This window comes from Cebus imitator, unplaced genomic scaffold (genome assembly GCF_001604975.1).
Source record: "Cebus imitator isolate Cc_AM_T3 unplaced genomic scaffold, Cebus_imitator-1.0 Scaffold99, whole genome shotgun sequence".
Taxonomy (NCBI): domain Eukaryota; kingdom Metazoa; phylum Chordata; class Mammalia; order Primates; family Cebidae; genus Cebus; species Cebus imitator.
The window spans coordinates 1,129,654-1,143,157 of record NW_016107414.1 but is presented as its reverse complement, the minus strand read 5'-3'; the positions used below and the strand labels follow the sequence as shown (position 1 = coordinate 1,143,157).

The following is a 13,504-nucleotide window of genomic DNA, read 5'->3' as shown; positions in this document are numbered from 1 at the left end:
AAAAAAAAAAAAAAAAAAAGAAAAAAGGTGCCATCTAGAACTTTCCAAAGCACGAGAGAGAGGCGATGTCAATGCCTGACTTCAAAGCTTCAAAGGGGACAGGCTCCCTTGGGGATAATGTAGCTGGTGACTTTAAGCTGCAGCATACCCTCATTTACCATTTTGGAAATTCTAGAGCTCTTAAGAATGATGCTAAATCTACTCTGTGTTCTGTGAATGAAACAGCAAAGCTAGATGACAGCACATCTGTTTATAGCATGGTTTACTGAATATTTTAAGCCTAGCATTGAGACTTACTGCTCAGAAAAAAATATTCCTTTTAACATTTTACTGCTCATTGTCCATACCATAGGAGCTGGGTGTTCAGGATCCTGGGTTGAGGTCCAAAAAAAAATATTTGTTTTTTACTTCTCATTGACAATGCACCTGTTCATCCAAGGGCTTTGATGGAGACGTACAAAAGAACGAATGCTGTTTTCATGCCTGCGAGCACAGCGTCCATTCTGCAGCCTATGGATTAAGGAGTGACTTCAACGTTCACTTCTTCTTCTTCTTCAATACATGCATTTTCTAAGGGTATAAATGCTATACAGTGATTCCTCAGATGGATCTGTGCAGAGCAAATTGAAAATCTTCTGGAAAAAATCACCAGTCTAAATGCCCTTAAGAACATTTGTGATTCATGGGAGGAGGTCAAAATATCAACATTAATAGGAGTCTGGAAGAAGGTGATTCCAACTTTCATGAATGGCTTCGAGGTGTTCAAGGCTTCGGTGAAGGCAGCAACTGCAGGTCTGGTGGAAATGGCAGGAAAACTGGAATTAGGAGTGGAATAGGAAGACAGGTCTGAGCTGCCGCTGACTCATGAGAGAACTTGAACAGATGAGTTGCTCCTTATGGATGAGCAAAGAAAGTGGCTTCTTGAGGTGGAATCTATTCCTGCTGAAGATGCTGCGAACATTGTTGAAATGGCAACAAAGGATTAAGACTTATATAAACCTGGCTGTACAGCAGCAGCACGGCTACAGAGGCTGGGTTCCAATTTTGAAAGAAGTTCCAGTGTGAGTAAAACGCCGTGAAGCAGCATCGCGTGCCACGGAGCAAGCTTTCAGGAAAGGAATGGTCAGCTGCTGCCGCAAGCTTCATTGTTGCCTTATTCTGAGAAATTGCCACAGCTGCCTCAACCTTCAGCAAACGCCCCCCTGATCTGTCAACAGCCATCAACATCGAGGCAAGACCCCCCACCAGGGAAGAGATTAGATTTGCAGAAGGCTCAGATGATGGTTAGCATTTTTAGCAATAAAGTATTTTAAAATTCAGGCATGTACATCATTTTTTAGATATAATGTGATTGATTGCACACCTAATAGGCTACAGCATCAGGTGAATATAACTTATATATGCACTAGTAAATAAAAAATCTGCACGACTTGCTTTATTGGGGTGCTCTGGAATTCACCCATAATATCTCTGAGCTATGCCTGTAGCTGTTTCTTGGGGTTAAAGAGAGGTGGGCAGGTCAGGGCAAGGGACAAAGACGCCATCAACTTCTCTGCTGGAACCTCAGGGAAGAATGTCAGGATGTTGCAGGACAAATGTGGGAGTGTGGCCATTTTTTAAAAACACAGTGTTCTTTCCAGAAAGAGGAGTCTTCACTGGTCTGGCTTGAGACCCATAGGGCTCTACGGACCTCTTGTGCTGTGGGGTTCTAAGCCGATGGCGGGTGGCAGGCTGGTTGGGGGATGGCGGGCCAGTGGCACACACCCTCCTGGGGGTCCCCAGTGGCCTTGCAGCTTTCTGAGACTCCCTTTGCTGCTGGAGGGGAGTCCATGCTCCTAGGTGCTCATTGCTTCGGTCCTGATGAATGTGCTCCCGGCCCCCGCTCCACAGCTGTCACATGCACATAGGACTCCCAGGGGTCCTGGAGGGAGAGTCTGAAGACATGTGGGCCAGGTTCTCCTCAGTGTGCTGGGACAGCAAGGGTGCGCCTTGGGATGAAGAGACCCTCTGGACTTCCAGGACATACGTGCCCTGAACATTTAGGCACTGTGGGTGGATGCCGGCCAGTCCTCCAGATTCAGCTAATCCATGTTTTCCAGCCACTGGTGGGATTGGGTGTGATCCCTTATTCCAAATCCCAAAAGGGTAGGAGCTGAAATCCTCCTAATTCTTTCTTTAAATGGGAGGCAAAAATCTCATCCTGCACCCCTCCTGCTCAAGGCCCTCCATGGCTCCCAACTGCCTTAGTATTGACTGCAGTCCGGAGCTAGGCCCTGGCTCAGCTCCCCACGCTCAGGTCACCCTCAAACCCATGCGGGTCCCCACACCATCATGTCCTCACCTCCAGGCCATTGTCCACACTGTTCTGCCCACCAGGTACCCCCGTCCTGGCCGTCCCCACCTTGCACCGGCCCTGTCTGAATTTCCAGCTGCCCCGACCCCAGGCCCTGAGTTGGGATCCCCAGGCTCTGCCACCAGCCTCTGCAGCCCCCAAGGACAGAACTGTGGCTGGGCTGTAAACTGTGCTGATTTCCCCCTCTCCCCTCTTCCTGTGGGCAGCGGATCCCCTCCCCTGAGTCTCTGCTGGGCTGAGGCTGCCTTGACACGGGCAGCACTTCCCAGTCCCCCGTGGCTAAGTGCAGGCCCTCGGAACAGCACAGATGCGTAGGTGGGCTTGGTCACAGATGGCAGCCGGCTCTCTACCCTCTCGGCCCTCTCCTTGCTGGTGCCAAGTTCAACCCCACAGATGAAGACGGAGCCCCAGGGACGACTCAGCACTGAGGTAAAAGAAACCCCACCCTGCTCCCGTCACCCGGACATGAAGCCTGGGCTTCGAGCAAGCGGGGGCCACCATGTGAGGCATCTCCACTGCGGCAGGTCGGCCTGTGCCCTGATGCAAAGCCTCCTTTGCGTGGCAACCCAGCACCTCTCCGGGGCCCCAAACAATCACAACAGCAATGATGAGACAGTAACACTCCTATCTCCAGAATGCGGGCTGGGCTGAGCCCCGGCTTCCTCACAGCCACTTAGGAGTTGCTTCAGGCTATTCTTCCCACCCCACTTTACAGCTAAGGAGACAGACGATCTCGGGTGAAGTGTCTTGGGTGGGTCTCTCCACTGAAGGGACGGAGCCTGGAAGCTCTGACTCCAGAGCCGCTGCTCTTTGCCATGGGCGGGCACTGCCTCCTGACTCCGGGAAACGAGAGATCAGCGAGTGATTGATGAGAATAAATGAATGAACGAATGGAATGTGGGGAGAAAGAGAGGACACGCAGGGGTCCACTCTGCCCTCCAGCTCACCTGCATCCTCTCCTGGCTCCCTGTCTCCAGACCCTGCAGCTCCTCCTGGGTCAGCTGCCCCGGGGCTGACAGACATTTTGTTGCTGTTGCCGATGGTGGCGTCCTCAAGAAAGCACGATTTTATGTGGATTCTCTGGGCGGCGACTTCCTTGGGGTGAGTTCCTGGATTGGGCATTCTTTCTTCAAACAAAGCTTCTGGGCTGGCAGCAGTGGCAGAGACTGTGGGTGAAAGGGAGAGAGGTCAGGACCTGGAGCAGCTGGACAGCGGCCCCAGAGCCCTGACCCCAGGCTGGCTCACGCTCCTCCCCAGACCTCCCACCAGCGGCCCACATCACCCCAGGCGCACAGCCTGCGCCTGGCCGCCCCACTGCCACACCTCTGCACTGCTGTCGGGATGCCTGGACGTGTCTCTCTGCCAGCTGGTGTGTCTTCCCCGCTGATCCCGCCCGGCTGATCTGGACGTCAGTGTCTTCTGGGGTTCAGCTCCTCCCTCCTCTGCTGCCTGCTTCCCACTGCACTGGAACACTGGCCCCGACTTTTGGTGGAAATCTTATGGGGGTTCCCGGCCTCGCCCCAGCCCCCGCCATCTGACCTTGCTCTTTCCCACCCAGAAGAATCATCTACACTGCATCTCGCCTCCTCCCACTTCCCAGACCCCTCTGCTCTCTCACTCCCAGAAACCATCCACACAAGGTTACCATGACCCCTCTCACTGAACCCTACAGATGCTTCCCTGGCCTCGCTGGCCTGGCTGCTCTCTGGAAACTCCTCCCCCGGGGCCTCTGCATTCCTCCTCCCTCTCTGGCTTATCTGCTGGTTCTTCTCCCCCAGCCCATCTCTGCATTCCTAGTGTAGGGGAAGCCTCCGCCCGGGGACTTCTGGTCACTGCAGCCACAGCACCTAGTAGGGCTCCTGTCTTCCATCCTCCCTAGATGCCATTCCAGTCTCAAACCATCACTTCTGCCCCTGCTCCAGCTGGCCCAGCCTCTGCTTCTCTGGGGAGGTCACAGCCATTTTATAGATAAGGAAACTGAGGTTTCCTTCCTGCAGTGGGTTGTAGGGGATGGGGACCTAGAGTGCTAGCTTTATGTTATTTATTTTTATTTTTTGAGACAGCGTCTCACTCTGTCACCCAGGCTGGAGTGCAGTGGTGTAGACTCGGTTCACTGCAACATTCGCCTCCTGGGTTCAAGCGATTCTCCTGCCTCAACCTCCTGAGTAGCTGGGACTACAGGGGTATGCCACCACACCTATTTCTTTTTTTTTTAAGTAGAGACAGGGTTTCACCATATTAGTCAGGCTTGTCTTGAACTCCTGACCTCAGGTGATCCACCCACCTCAGCCTCCCAAAGTGCTAGGATTGCAGGCGTGAGTCACCGTACCCAGCCTAGAGTGCTAGCTTTAAAAGCCCCACCTGCTATATTCTGGTTCAGCTGCCTGGTGACAAGGAATTTCCCATCATGCCTCTCTCCCCACAAAGACTCTGGCTCCGGTTCCTTCTAGTGGGAACCAAGGGGTGGCAGGGATGTGTCTGGCCTCTAGATCCCCACTTACCTGGGGGGCTGCCAGGGGGCCTGTGGGCTGGGCCCTCGGACGGAACGCCGCGAAGCCGCATCTCATTGCTGTGTCCCAGCTGCACTCGTCTGAGCATGGACCGCTCCATGTGGATGTCCTGGGGCCCCCAGGCATCAACCAGGGTCCCCTGAATTGAGGAATCACCTGGTGCCATTGGAGGGAGGTGGCAGGGACCCGTGGAACCTGGCAGGGGACAGCAGAACCGCCTCACTGGAGATTACTGCAGGCTTCTTACCTCCCCTCACCACCACACACGGTCCTGGCTTCTGAATTTTTCCTGGACACCATCAAACTGGGGCAAAGACTTCAGGCTCTGACTTAGAGAGCAGGAGGACCTGGCAGAACAGCTCATTCTGGGGCTCCCTGGGTTCTCAGGACTGGCGCTGGTGCCTGGGTGTTGCAAGGACTCACAAACCCAAACAGTGAGCTCCTCCATGGTTCCCAGTCATTCTCCAGCCTTCATGTGGACAAAGTCTCCTTTGATGCTGACACCAAAGGCTCAGAGCCTCCTGCAGCGTTTTAACTGCCAGGAATCACATGTATTTTTTTGGTGATTTTCATGGTTTTAACCTAAAATAATACTGTTTTAAAAATAAACTTTTTAAAAGGCGCACTACTCAACAACGTTAATTAAGTAATCAGACACTGGTATGGCCAGAAGTGGGAAGGTGGGGCTCAGAGGAGTAAAGCTGGAGAAACTATGATCTAGATTCTAGAACAAAGTTCCTCATTTCACAATTGGGGAGACTGAGGCTCACAGTGAGGAAAGGTTCTCCCAACGTTACAGGGAGTGTCCTGACTTTGGGGCTGATGCTCTCGCTCACAGGTGAAAAGGCCGGACTGATAGGTGGCTCTGTCCCCTCTTGCCACAGTGTCCGGCATGGGGTTACTGTGCAGAGAGCAACATCGCATTTCATCCAAAGTAGGATGCCACGGGTGGGGAGATCCACCCCAGTTTCCAGCCTGTTCAAATGTGGGGAAAAGTAGCGTGTCTCAGAACAAATACCATTCTACAATAACCTCCCTGCGGCATTCTTCGGGGGGAGAGGTAATTGAGTTGTTTCTCATGGAGAAACACTGGACCCCATTGAAGGCATAAGGTCAAGTGCAACACAGAGAGACCCCATCTTAATTTTAAGATTTTATTAAAAAATAAAAATAAGAAACTGAGGTCGAAGGCATCAGAGTACAGGGAAATCAGGAGAACTTTGATCCAGGAGCCCTCATTCTCAGGATGGCCATAATGTGGACGCTCCCCTTTCCCCCTGAGGGCTGAATGCCCCACCCTTGGCCCCCGCCCAGTGGACCAGGTAGCTCCCCTTGAGGTTGAGGTTCCCTCCCCGGGCCCTCTCGGGTGACTCACTGTCCTCCCTGGAGACTGCATGCCATGTCATGGTGTTCCCGTGTCCGATCTGGATGGCGTCTGAGCGTGCAATGGAAATCTGGCTGTTCGGTCCATTTTGGCAGATCACATTGATTGGATTGTGCTGGTAAATAATTGAGGTAGACTCTGCTGTTCCTCCAGAATCTTCTGCAAAACAATATTCAACTCTAAACCTTCGCTCCTCTCTATGGGTCAAGGGTTGCCAACACCAGTGGGCAGCACCAAATTCTCCTGGGAGCTTGTGAAAACACCCTAGGGTTCCAGGTCAGTAGGACCAAGTGGGGACCCAGAGCCGGGTGTTTAACAGACACCACAGGTATCTCAGAGGGAGCCTCGCTTAGAAATCGCCACTGCGAGTCACCTACCTGTGTCCTTTGCTGCCCCCATGGCTGGGCCTCCATGATTACTGGCTGGGAGGACTGCAGGGGCCCACACTGCTCTCCCAGGGGGCAGCCACAGCCTGGACCCCTGGGCACCTGCACTGCTGCTCTTCTCCCTTGAGTAGTGGCCCATGGGACCAGATGGGGTGTGTTTGGTTCCCATGGGATTTTAAGTATTTGAATTTGTCAATGATTAAAATCTGACGGCTGTCACATACTATTCCTTCCTCACAGCAGCTCTAGGATGCTGAGACCCCCTGGGGCACCCGCCGTGAGCAGCAGAGTCCGCCCTGCAGGGGCCAAGGCAGGCATCTCCCTGGACTTCGGGGGGCCCATCACCACCCTCTGGGCTCTCAGCTCCTGTGCCTTTGTGAGCCCTTCCCCTATATGCAAATATTGAAATTATATTGTATGGCAAAGATGACCCTTTCTTTTTGAGACAGAGTCTCGCTTTTGTTGTCCAGGCTGGAGTGCAGTGGTGCGATCTCAGCTCACCACAACCTCTGCCTCCCAGGTTCAAGCAGTTCTCCTACCTCAGCCTCCCAAGTAGCTGGGATTACAGGTGTGCACCACCATGTCCGGCTAATTTTTGATTTTTTAGTAGAGACGGGGGTCTACCATGTTGGCCAGGCTGGTCTTAAACTCCTGACCTCAGGTGATCTGCCCACCTCAGCCTCCCAAAGCGCTAGGATTACAGGCATGAGCCACTGCACCTGGCTCATTTTTAGATATTCGTTATTATAGTATTCATTTCTTCTGATTTTAAATGAAATTGAAATGAAAGATTTTCAAGGACCCTAACAGTGCCGTGGGCCCTTGGCCCTGCGCCTACTGGATCTCATGGAGAAGCCGGCCCTGGGGCTCCACTTGGTAGGGGTCTGATCCTAGTCTTGCCTTCTCTTCTGCCAAATTTAAAACCCCGACCTGGACAAAGCGCTCAAAGAAAACTTCGCAAACTCAGACTGACCCCTGCACCCCAGAGCTGAGAACACTGGGAGCGGGCACCTCCGTCCCATCTGATGGCCTTCTGCAACAGTAATCCTTGGGCCGCACCTCCAGGAAGCCATCCCTGGTTAATCCCGCCGGCACACCACTTCCTCCTAGAAGCCCTTACTGTGAACTGCCAGTAGGACTTCCAGAAGCTTCGGGGGTGGGGGCCTACCTGGGCGGTAAATCCTCCATGTTTTGGATTGCTCATCCAAGTCCAGAAGGTGCCTGCTCTTCATCCTGTACAAGTCTCGGTTCACATCTTTTGCTGTCCTCATTTTCAGCCCTTGGGCGATGCACAGAGCCCTTTGGGGACCATTGTCTTTGAGAAACCTGTAGATTTCTTTCTCTGGGAGGCAGGATTGCCAGGTGGTTAGGGAGGAGTCCTAGGGCTTGCATCTGCCCCACTGCTTCCTAGCTGTGTGACCCCAACCCAGCCCCTCCAGGCCTGGTTTCCTCATCTGTAAAATGGGTATCATGATAATGGGGTAATGATGATGCACCACAGAGGTGCTCTGAGGGTGGGGAATGTGCAGAGTGCTGTGCTGTGCCTGGCACGTGGCAGGTGCACGGTGTGGACCAGCTGTTTACTGACTGGAGAAATCACTGCTCAACCATTCAGATTCTCCTGTGGAGATTCTCCTGTGAAGGCTGGACCTTGGCTCTGAACACTGTGTGGGAGCCGCCTGGTGGGTGGGACCGGGCCCCTGAACCCTGGTGAGATCTTGTACCCTCGGGGAGGGCTTGGGAGTCCTGGAGAGTGGGCTCCCCTGTCCCAGGAGCTGAAGGGACATGCAGAAGCTTACCTCGTTGGCTGAACTGAGGCCCAGGGCTCTCTGGAATTGTAGCTGTGTCTTGCAGGGGCCTCTTGGCTGGAGAAAGAAAGATAGGTCAGAGGGGTGGGGGACAGAAGACAGCACCAGGCCCCCACCCCACAAAGGTGAGCAGCTCCCTAGGGGTGAGGTGCAAGCCCAGGAATTACAAACTCAAACTCCAGAGTTAAACACACTTGACTTCAAATCCTGCCTGTGCCCTGGCAGGTGTGCGGCTTCCTGCTGATAAACGTCCCTGGAGCTCAGCCTCCTTTGCCTCCTGGGGTTGTGTGAGGGCTGGGTGAACCCCGAGACAGGGCCCTGCTGATGTTAAGTGCATCATAAATGGCAGCTCATCCTGGCTGTGGGCTTAAAGCTAGAAAAAGGGGCTGGTGGAACCGCGTGCGTTCTGTGATTAGGACCACCGCGTTCTGGCTGTTTCCATTGTGATGATTTTCTGTGATAATCGTTAGTGCTCTCCCCAGCACTTCCTGTGTGCGGGGCTGGGCTGAGCCTGATGCAGTGGCTCCTCTCAGCAACCCCGACCACGCAGTCTCGCTGTGAGCTCCCCCAACCAGAAAAAGAAACCAAGGCACAGAGAGGGAACCCGGGAGCTCCCACGTGGCAGAGCTCAGATTCAAACCCAGGCTCAAAGCTGCACTTATCCATTGCCAGGATGGTCCCTGCTGTATCAGACCCGCCCCCCGGGTGGCAGTTACCAGGACTGGGGACGGCCAGCTCTGCAGGATCCTCACCACCAGGAGTAGCCACACCCAAGCGCCAGGTGGCAGGGGCTGTGAGGGAGACTTTCAGCTCCGTTTTCATTCGGTAGAGGACTTGGTTGAGCTCCTTCTTGGGCACTTGGCATTCCTTCACCAGCTGGGCAAGCTTCACTGGAGTGCCAGCCTCCGCCAGCACCCGCAGGATCCTCTGTTCAAGGTGGCCTGGGGGAGCAAGTGGGGGACAGAGAGAGGAACTGAGCCTCTCGGGTCCCCGCAGTTGAGACCAGGCTGGAGGCTCCAGGAGGCATGTGAGGCCCCTTCTTGAGAGGGGTCCAGGGCAGAGGAAAAGGGCAAAGACCCCAGCAGATTCCCCCTAAGAGCTGCAGAGCAGCTGCTCCCCCACCCCCAAAGAGAGAGACACTCAGGCTGATCAAAACGGCCTTGGTTGGGCAGCCTGTCATCCTAGCAGCCAGAGGAGGTACCACCTTGCCTGTCCCCTCCCCGGGTGGGGGCTCCAGAGGGCAGTGGGGTCCCTCAGTTCTCAGGTGTTCTCAGGGCAGAGGGGAGTAGAGGGCAGAAGAATGGAGCCAGAGGGAGGCAGGGGGACTCTGGAGCACAAAGGCAAGTCCTGCCTGGGACGCCTGCCTGGGTGTACAGGATGCCCAACACCACCCTCCCTGGGAATCCCCTCCTCTTGGCTCTCCATCCGCTGCGTCACTATTCATCCAAGCCAGAAACTGAACAGACATCAGAAACAGACCTTTCCCCCAATGCCCAGTCATGGAGTTCTGGAAATGCCATTCCTGGATTCTCTGGAATCCCCCACTCCTCTCTTTTCTGCCACCTCCACCCTCTTCCTGGCCACCATCTCCTAGGTGCAGTGATAGGCTCCCCATTGGCCCACGAGCTCCATTTGGGTGCCCTCCAGGTCTGGCACTGCCAACCACCCAGCTTGGCCTGCACCCACCCCCAACTTCCCTCCAAGTACTGACTTGTCTGTGCTTCCTTCGGCCCCGCTCACCCCAGGGCCTTTGCATACGCTATTCCTGCTGTCAGGAACACCTTTCCCTCATACCCCAACCTGTCTGATGTCTACACAACGTCCAGGTCTCCTCAGATGCCACTCCTTTGGGGAAGCCAGTCCCCATGCCCCAGAGTGGCTGGAATGCTGCTTGTGTGTGGGTCCCCTGCAGAACATCCCCTAGTGTCCCCTGCTATGCTTGCATGGCTCACTGTTGTACCTTCAGCATCTAGCACAGGGCTGGGCACATAGTAGGTGCTCGGGAAATGGTGGTTGAATGCCTGAGTGACTGGGTGAATGAATGAGTGAATGGACGATGAGTGGTGGCTCACACTTGTAATCCTAGCATGTCAGGAGGCTGAGATGGAAGGATCCCTTGAGGCCAGGAGTTCCAGACCAGCCTGGGTAACATAGTGAGACCCCCTCTCTACAAAAAAAAAAAAAAAAGAAAAAATTCAGGTAGGTTTGATGGCACGCACCTGTAGTCCCAGATGCTCAAGAGGCAGAAGTGGAAGGATCGCTTGAACCTAGGAGTTTGTGGCTGCAGTGAGCTACGAATGCGCTCTGCACTCCAGCCTGGGCAGCAGAGCAAGACCCCATCTCTGGAAAGAAAAGGGATTGAATGAGTGAGCGTCTGTCTCCAGGGACAGACACTTACCCAACAGACCCTGGGCAGGGCCCAAGAAGCTCCTCCCTGGCCAGTTGGCATGTGCTTCTGTTTCCTGGCCTGAGTTTAATGAGCCCGAAGCAGGACCCCAAAAAATTCAAGGAGGAATTCTCCAAATGGCCCCTGCTCCTCTTGGGGCAGCTCTCAACAATAAAAACCATTAGCTCACACAGTAATTAAACAATCAAAGCCAGCTGCTCTGCCAGGCAATGAGACTGGGGCAGACACAGGGTACGGGCAGCACCTGGCAGCCAGCAGCCTGGGAGGGCCACTGTGGGCGGGGCCCCATCTGTTACCAGGAAGCTTCTGCTTCGAGGAATCCAAGGGCAGTGCATGGGAGTCCAAGCCCTTCTTGGAAAGACCTGGGTCCCCTTCCCAGACAGTGACTCAGTCCTTTGCCATATGGGCTTTCTTTCCTGTTCAGAGGGTTTTCCTGCTCAAGGTTTGCCCGGGGCTGGGCTCCTTGGTCACAGCACTGGCAGTGGAGGGAAGAATGGCTGTGTGCAGGTGAAGAGCAATGAGAATACCAGGGAGCTCCCACTCCTGCGCCCACCAAACTCCCCCAGCAGCCCCCCTACCACCCATGCGCCTGACTTCACACCTGACTTCGCCTGGTCTAGCAGAGTTTGGATTCTGGAAGGCTCACCCCAGGGAGCCACTGCCTCTGCTCCAGGGATCCCAGAGGGGATGGGGGTCAGAGCTGTGGATCCAGAACAAGCCTGGGTGCTGGGAGGGGTTGGCCGCAGAGCCCCAGGCTACTTTGTCTGAAAATGGGGCACTGTAAACTAGAGCAATTCGGTCATAAAAGGAAAGTCAACTGGGAGGAAAACAAGGAAAGCCAGCGAGGGCTGAGTCCAGAACGTCTGCCTGCATGTGTCCTACGGAGGAAGCGCCACCGGAACTCAGCAGCCAGCCCGGCTCCTGGGCCACGCCCTGGCAGCAGCCCTCCGGGGCACACTTCGGGTTGGTTTTTTAAAAAAATTCTGATGGCTGATTTCCGGAGTTTGAGCTCCTGGCTCTGCCAACTATCAGCTATGTGACATCTCCCGACTCCAGGTTCCCCCTTGTGAAATGGAGACGAAAGTAACTACTTCAAAGATTGTGGTGAGGGTTAAAAAGAAACCAAACCCACCCCCAAAGCCGCAAAACCACATTTCGTCTACCGTCCACAGCGCTTAGAGAACACCGAGAGAGCTGCAGTGGCTGGGTACACTATTGGCTTTCCCTGCAACTTCTTCCAGGAATAAAACGAGCAAAATGTTAGCTGAGGAAAGAATGCAGCAAGAAGGAACAAAGGCACACATGTATCTTATCAGAGCAAACTGCTTTGCTCTCAACTGGGATGGGCGTTCTGACGCTGGCACCGGTGCCTGCCAGCTGCGATACCCCGAGAGGGTCATTTCACCTCCCAGCGCCTCAGTTATCTATGAAATGGGGATGACATTGCACTTGTCCCTGCGGGCCATAGAGAAATGCTTGCAAGGCATGTTTCAAGGTGCCTGGGGCATATCAGCTGTCGAAGGAGGATGGCTATGTGGTCCTTCTCTTTCTTCTATTTTTTTTTTTTTTTTTTTTTGAGATGGAGTCTCGCTCTGTCGCCCAGGCTGGAGTGCATTGGCACCATTTCTGCTCACTGCAACTTCTGCCTCCTGGGTTCAAGCAATTCTCCTGCCTCAGCCTCCCAAGTGGCTGGGATCACAGGCATGTGCCACCACACCTGGCTAAGTTTTGTATTTTTAGTAGAGAAGGGGTTTTACCATGTTAGCCAGGCTGGTCTCAAACACCTGAGCTCAAGAGATCCACCTCCCTCGGCCTCCCACGTAGGTGGGACTACAGGCACACACCACCATTCCCGGCCAATTTCTGTATTTTTAGTAGAGATGGGGTTTCATCATATTGGCCAGGCTGGTCTCGAACTCGTGACCTGAGGTGATCCGCCTGCTTTGACCTCCCAAAGAATAAAGTTGTCCTGTATTTTATTCCTGGAATTGTGCAATTAAAGCCAGCTGCCGTGAGCCTCCCAAAGGATTATAGGCGTGAGCCACCGCACCCGTTCTGGTCTGCTATGCTTTAGGATACTGCTGTTGTCATCGTGGTCTGAGCCAAGCAAAAGAGAAAGAAAGAGAACTGGAAATCTCACCCTGGGAGCTACCGCTGGTCCGTGGAAGGAGGAAGTACCGTACCTTCTTTGCCTGGATCAGCAGGAGCCTGGGCCATGCTGACGACAGCTGCAGGGAGCGGGAGAGACTTGCCAGGCGGTGCAGGCTCCTGCGCTCTGGCCTTGAGAGAACGGGCTGGGTCGAGGCTGGGGTTCTCACTCAGCCGAGCCTGGTGCTTCGTGCAGTTCTGAACTCACAAGGGAAGGGATGTCTGCTTCCACTGGGCGGGTATCAGCTGTTTACACCCCGGAAGTAGACGCCTAGCCAGACCGGCCAGATTAAGTTTCTGAAGAAAAAGGAAATGAAACTTCTTTGCGTGGCTTTTCAAGGAAACCACATTGAAGCAGGATGGATGAGCCCGCCTGAGTTGGGGCCCTGACTTGATGTTGACAGGGAGAAGCTGTAAACTCGGCATGAGCAGAGCATCCTCTGAAGAGGCCTTTGGGGCAGAGGACTTCCCTCACCTTCCCAGCTCCAGGCGCAGCCCACCTGGACCC

At 54.2% G+C, this 13,504-nt stretch overlaps 1 protein-coding gene across 4 annotated transcripts in view; it reads right to left on the bottom strand.

Moving 5' to 3' along the window:
* ZBP1 (Z-DNA binding protein 1) overlaps nt 1-13,267 on the bottom strand; it is a 16,063-nt gene extending 2,796 nt beyond the window's left edge. Inside the window, exons 1-7 of one of the 4 annotated variants that reach the window (XM_017536564.2) lie at nt 13,032-13,264; nt 9,158-9,382; nt 8,433-8,498; nt 7,802-7,975; nt 6,239-6,403; nt 4,855-5,058; nt 3,301-3,519 (exon numbers count right to left, since the gene is read on the bottom strand). In XM_017536564.2, coding sequence (XP_017392053.1) covers nt 3,301-3,519; nt 4,855-5,058; nt 6,239-6,403; nt 7,802-7,975; nt 8,433-8,498; nt 9,158-9,382; nt 13,032-13,065 — 1,087 coding nt within the window. In that variant the 5' untranslated portion in view covers nt 13,066-13,264. Of the gene's footprint in view, nt 1-6; nt 3,520-4,854; nt 5,059-6,238; nt 6,407-7,801; nt 7,976-8,432; nt 8,499-9,157; nt 9,383-13,031 lie in introns of those variants that run through there. The other 3 variants (XM_017536563.2, XM_037741355.1, XM_037741354.1) reach the window with 3 other exon arrangements.
* Between the last annotated feature and the right edge of the window lie 237 nt (nt 13,268-13,504).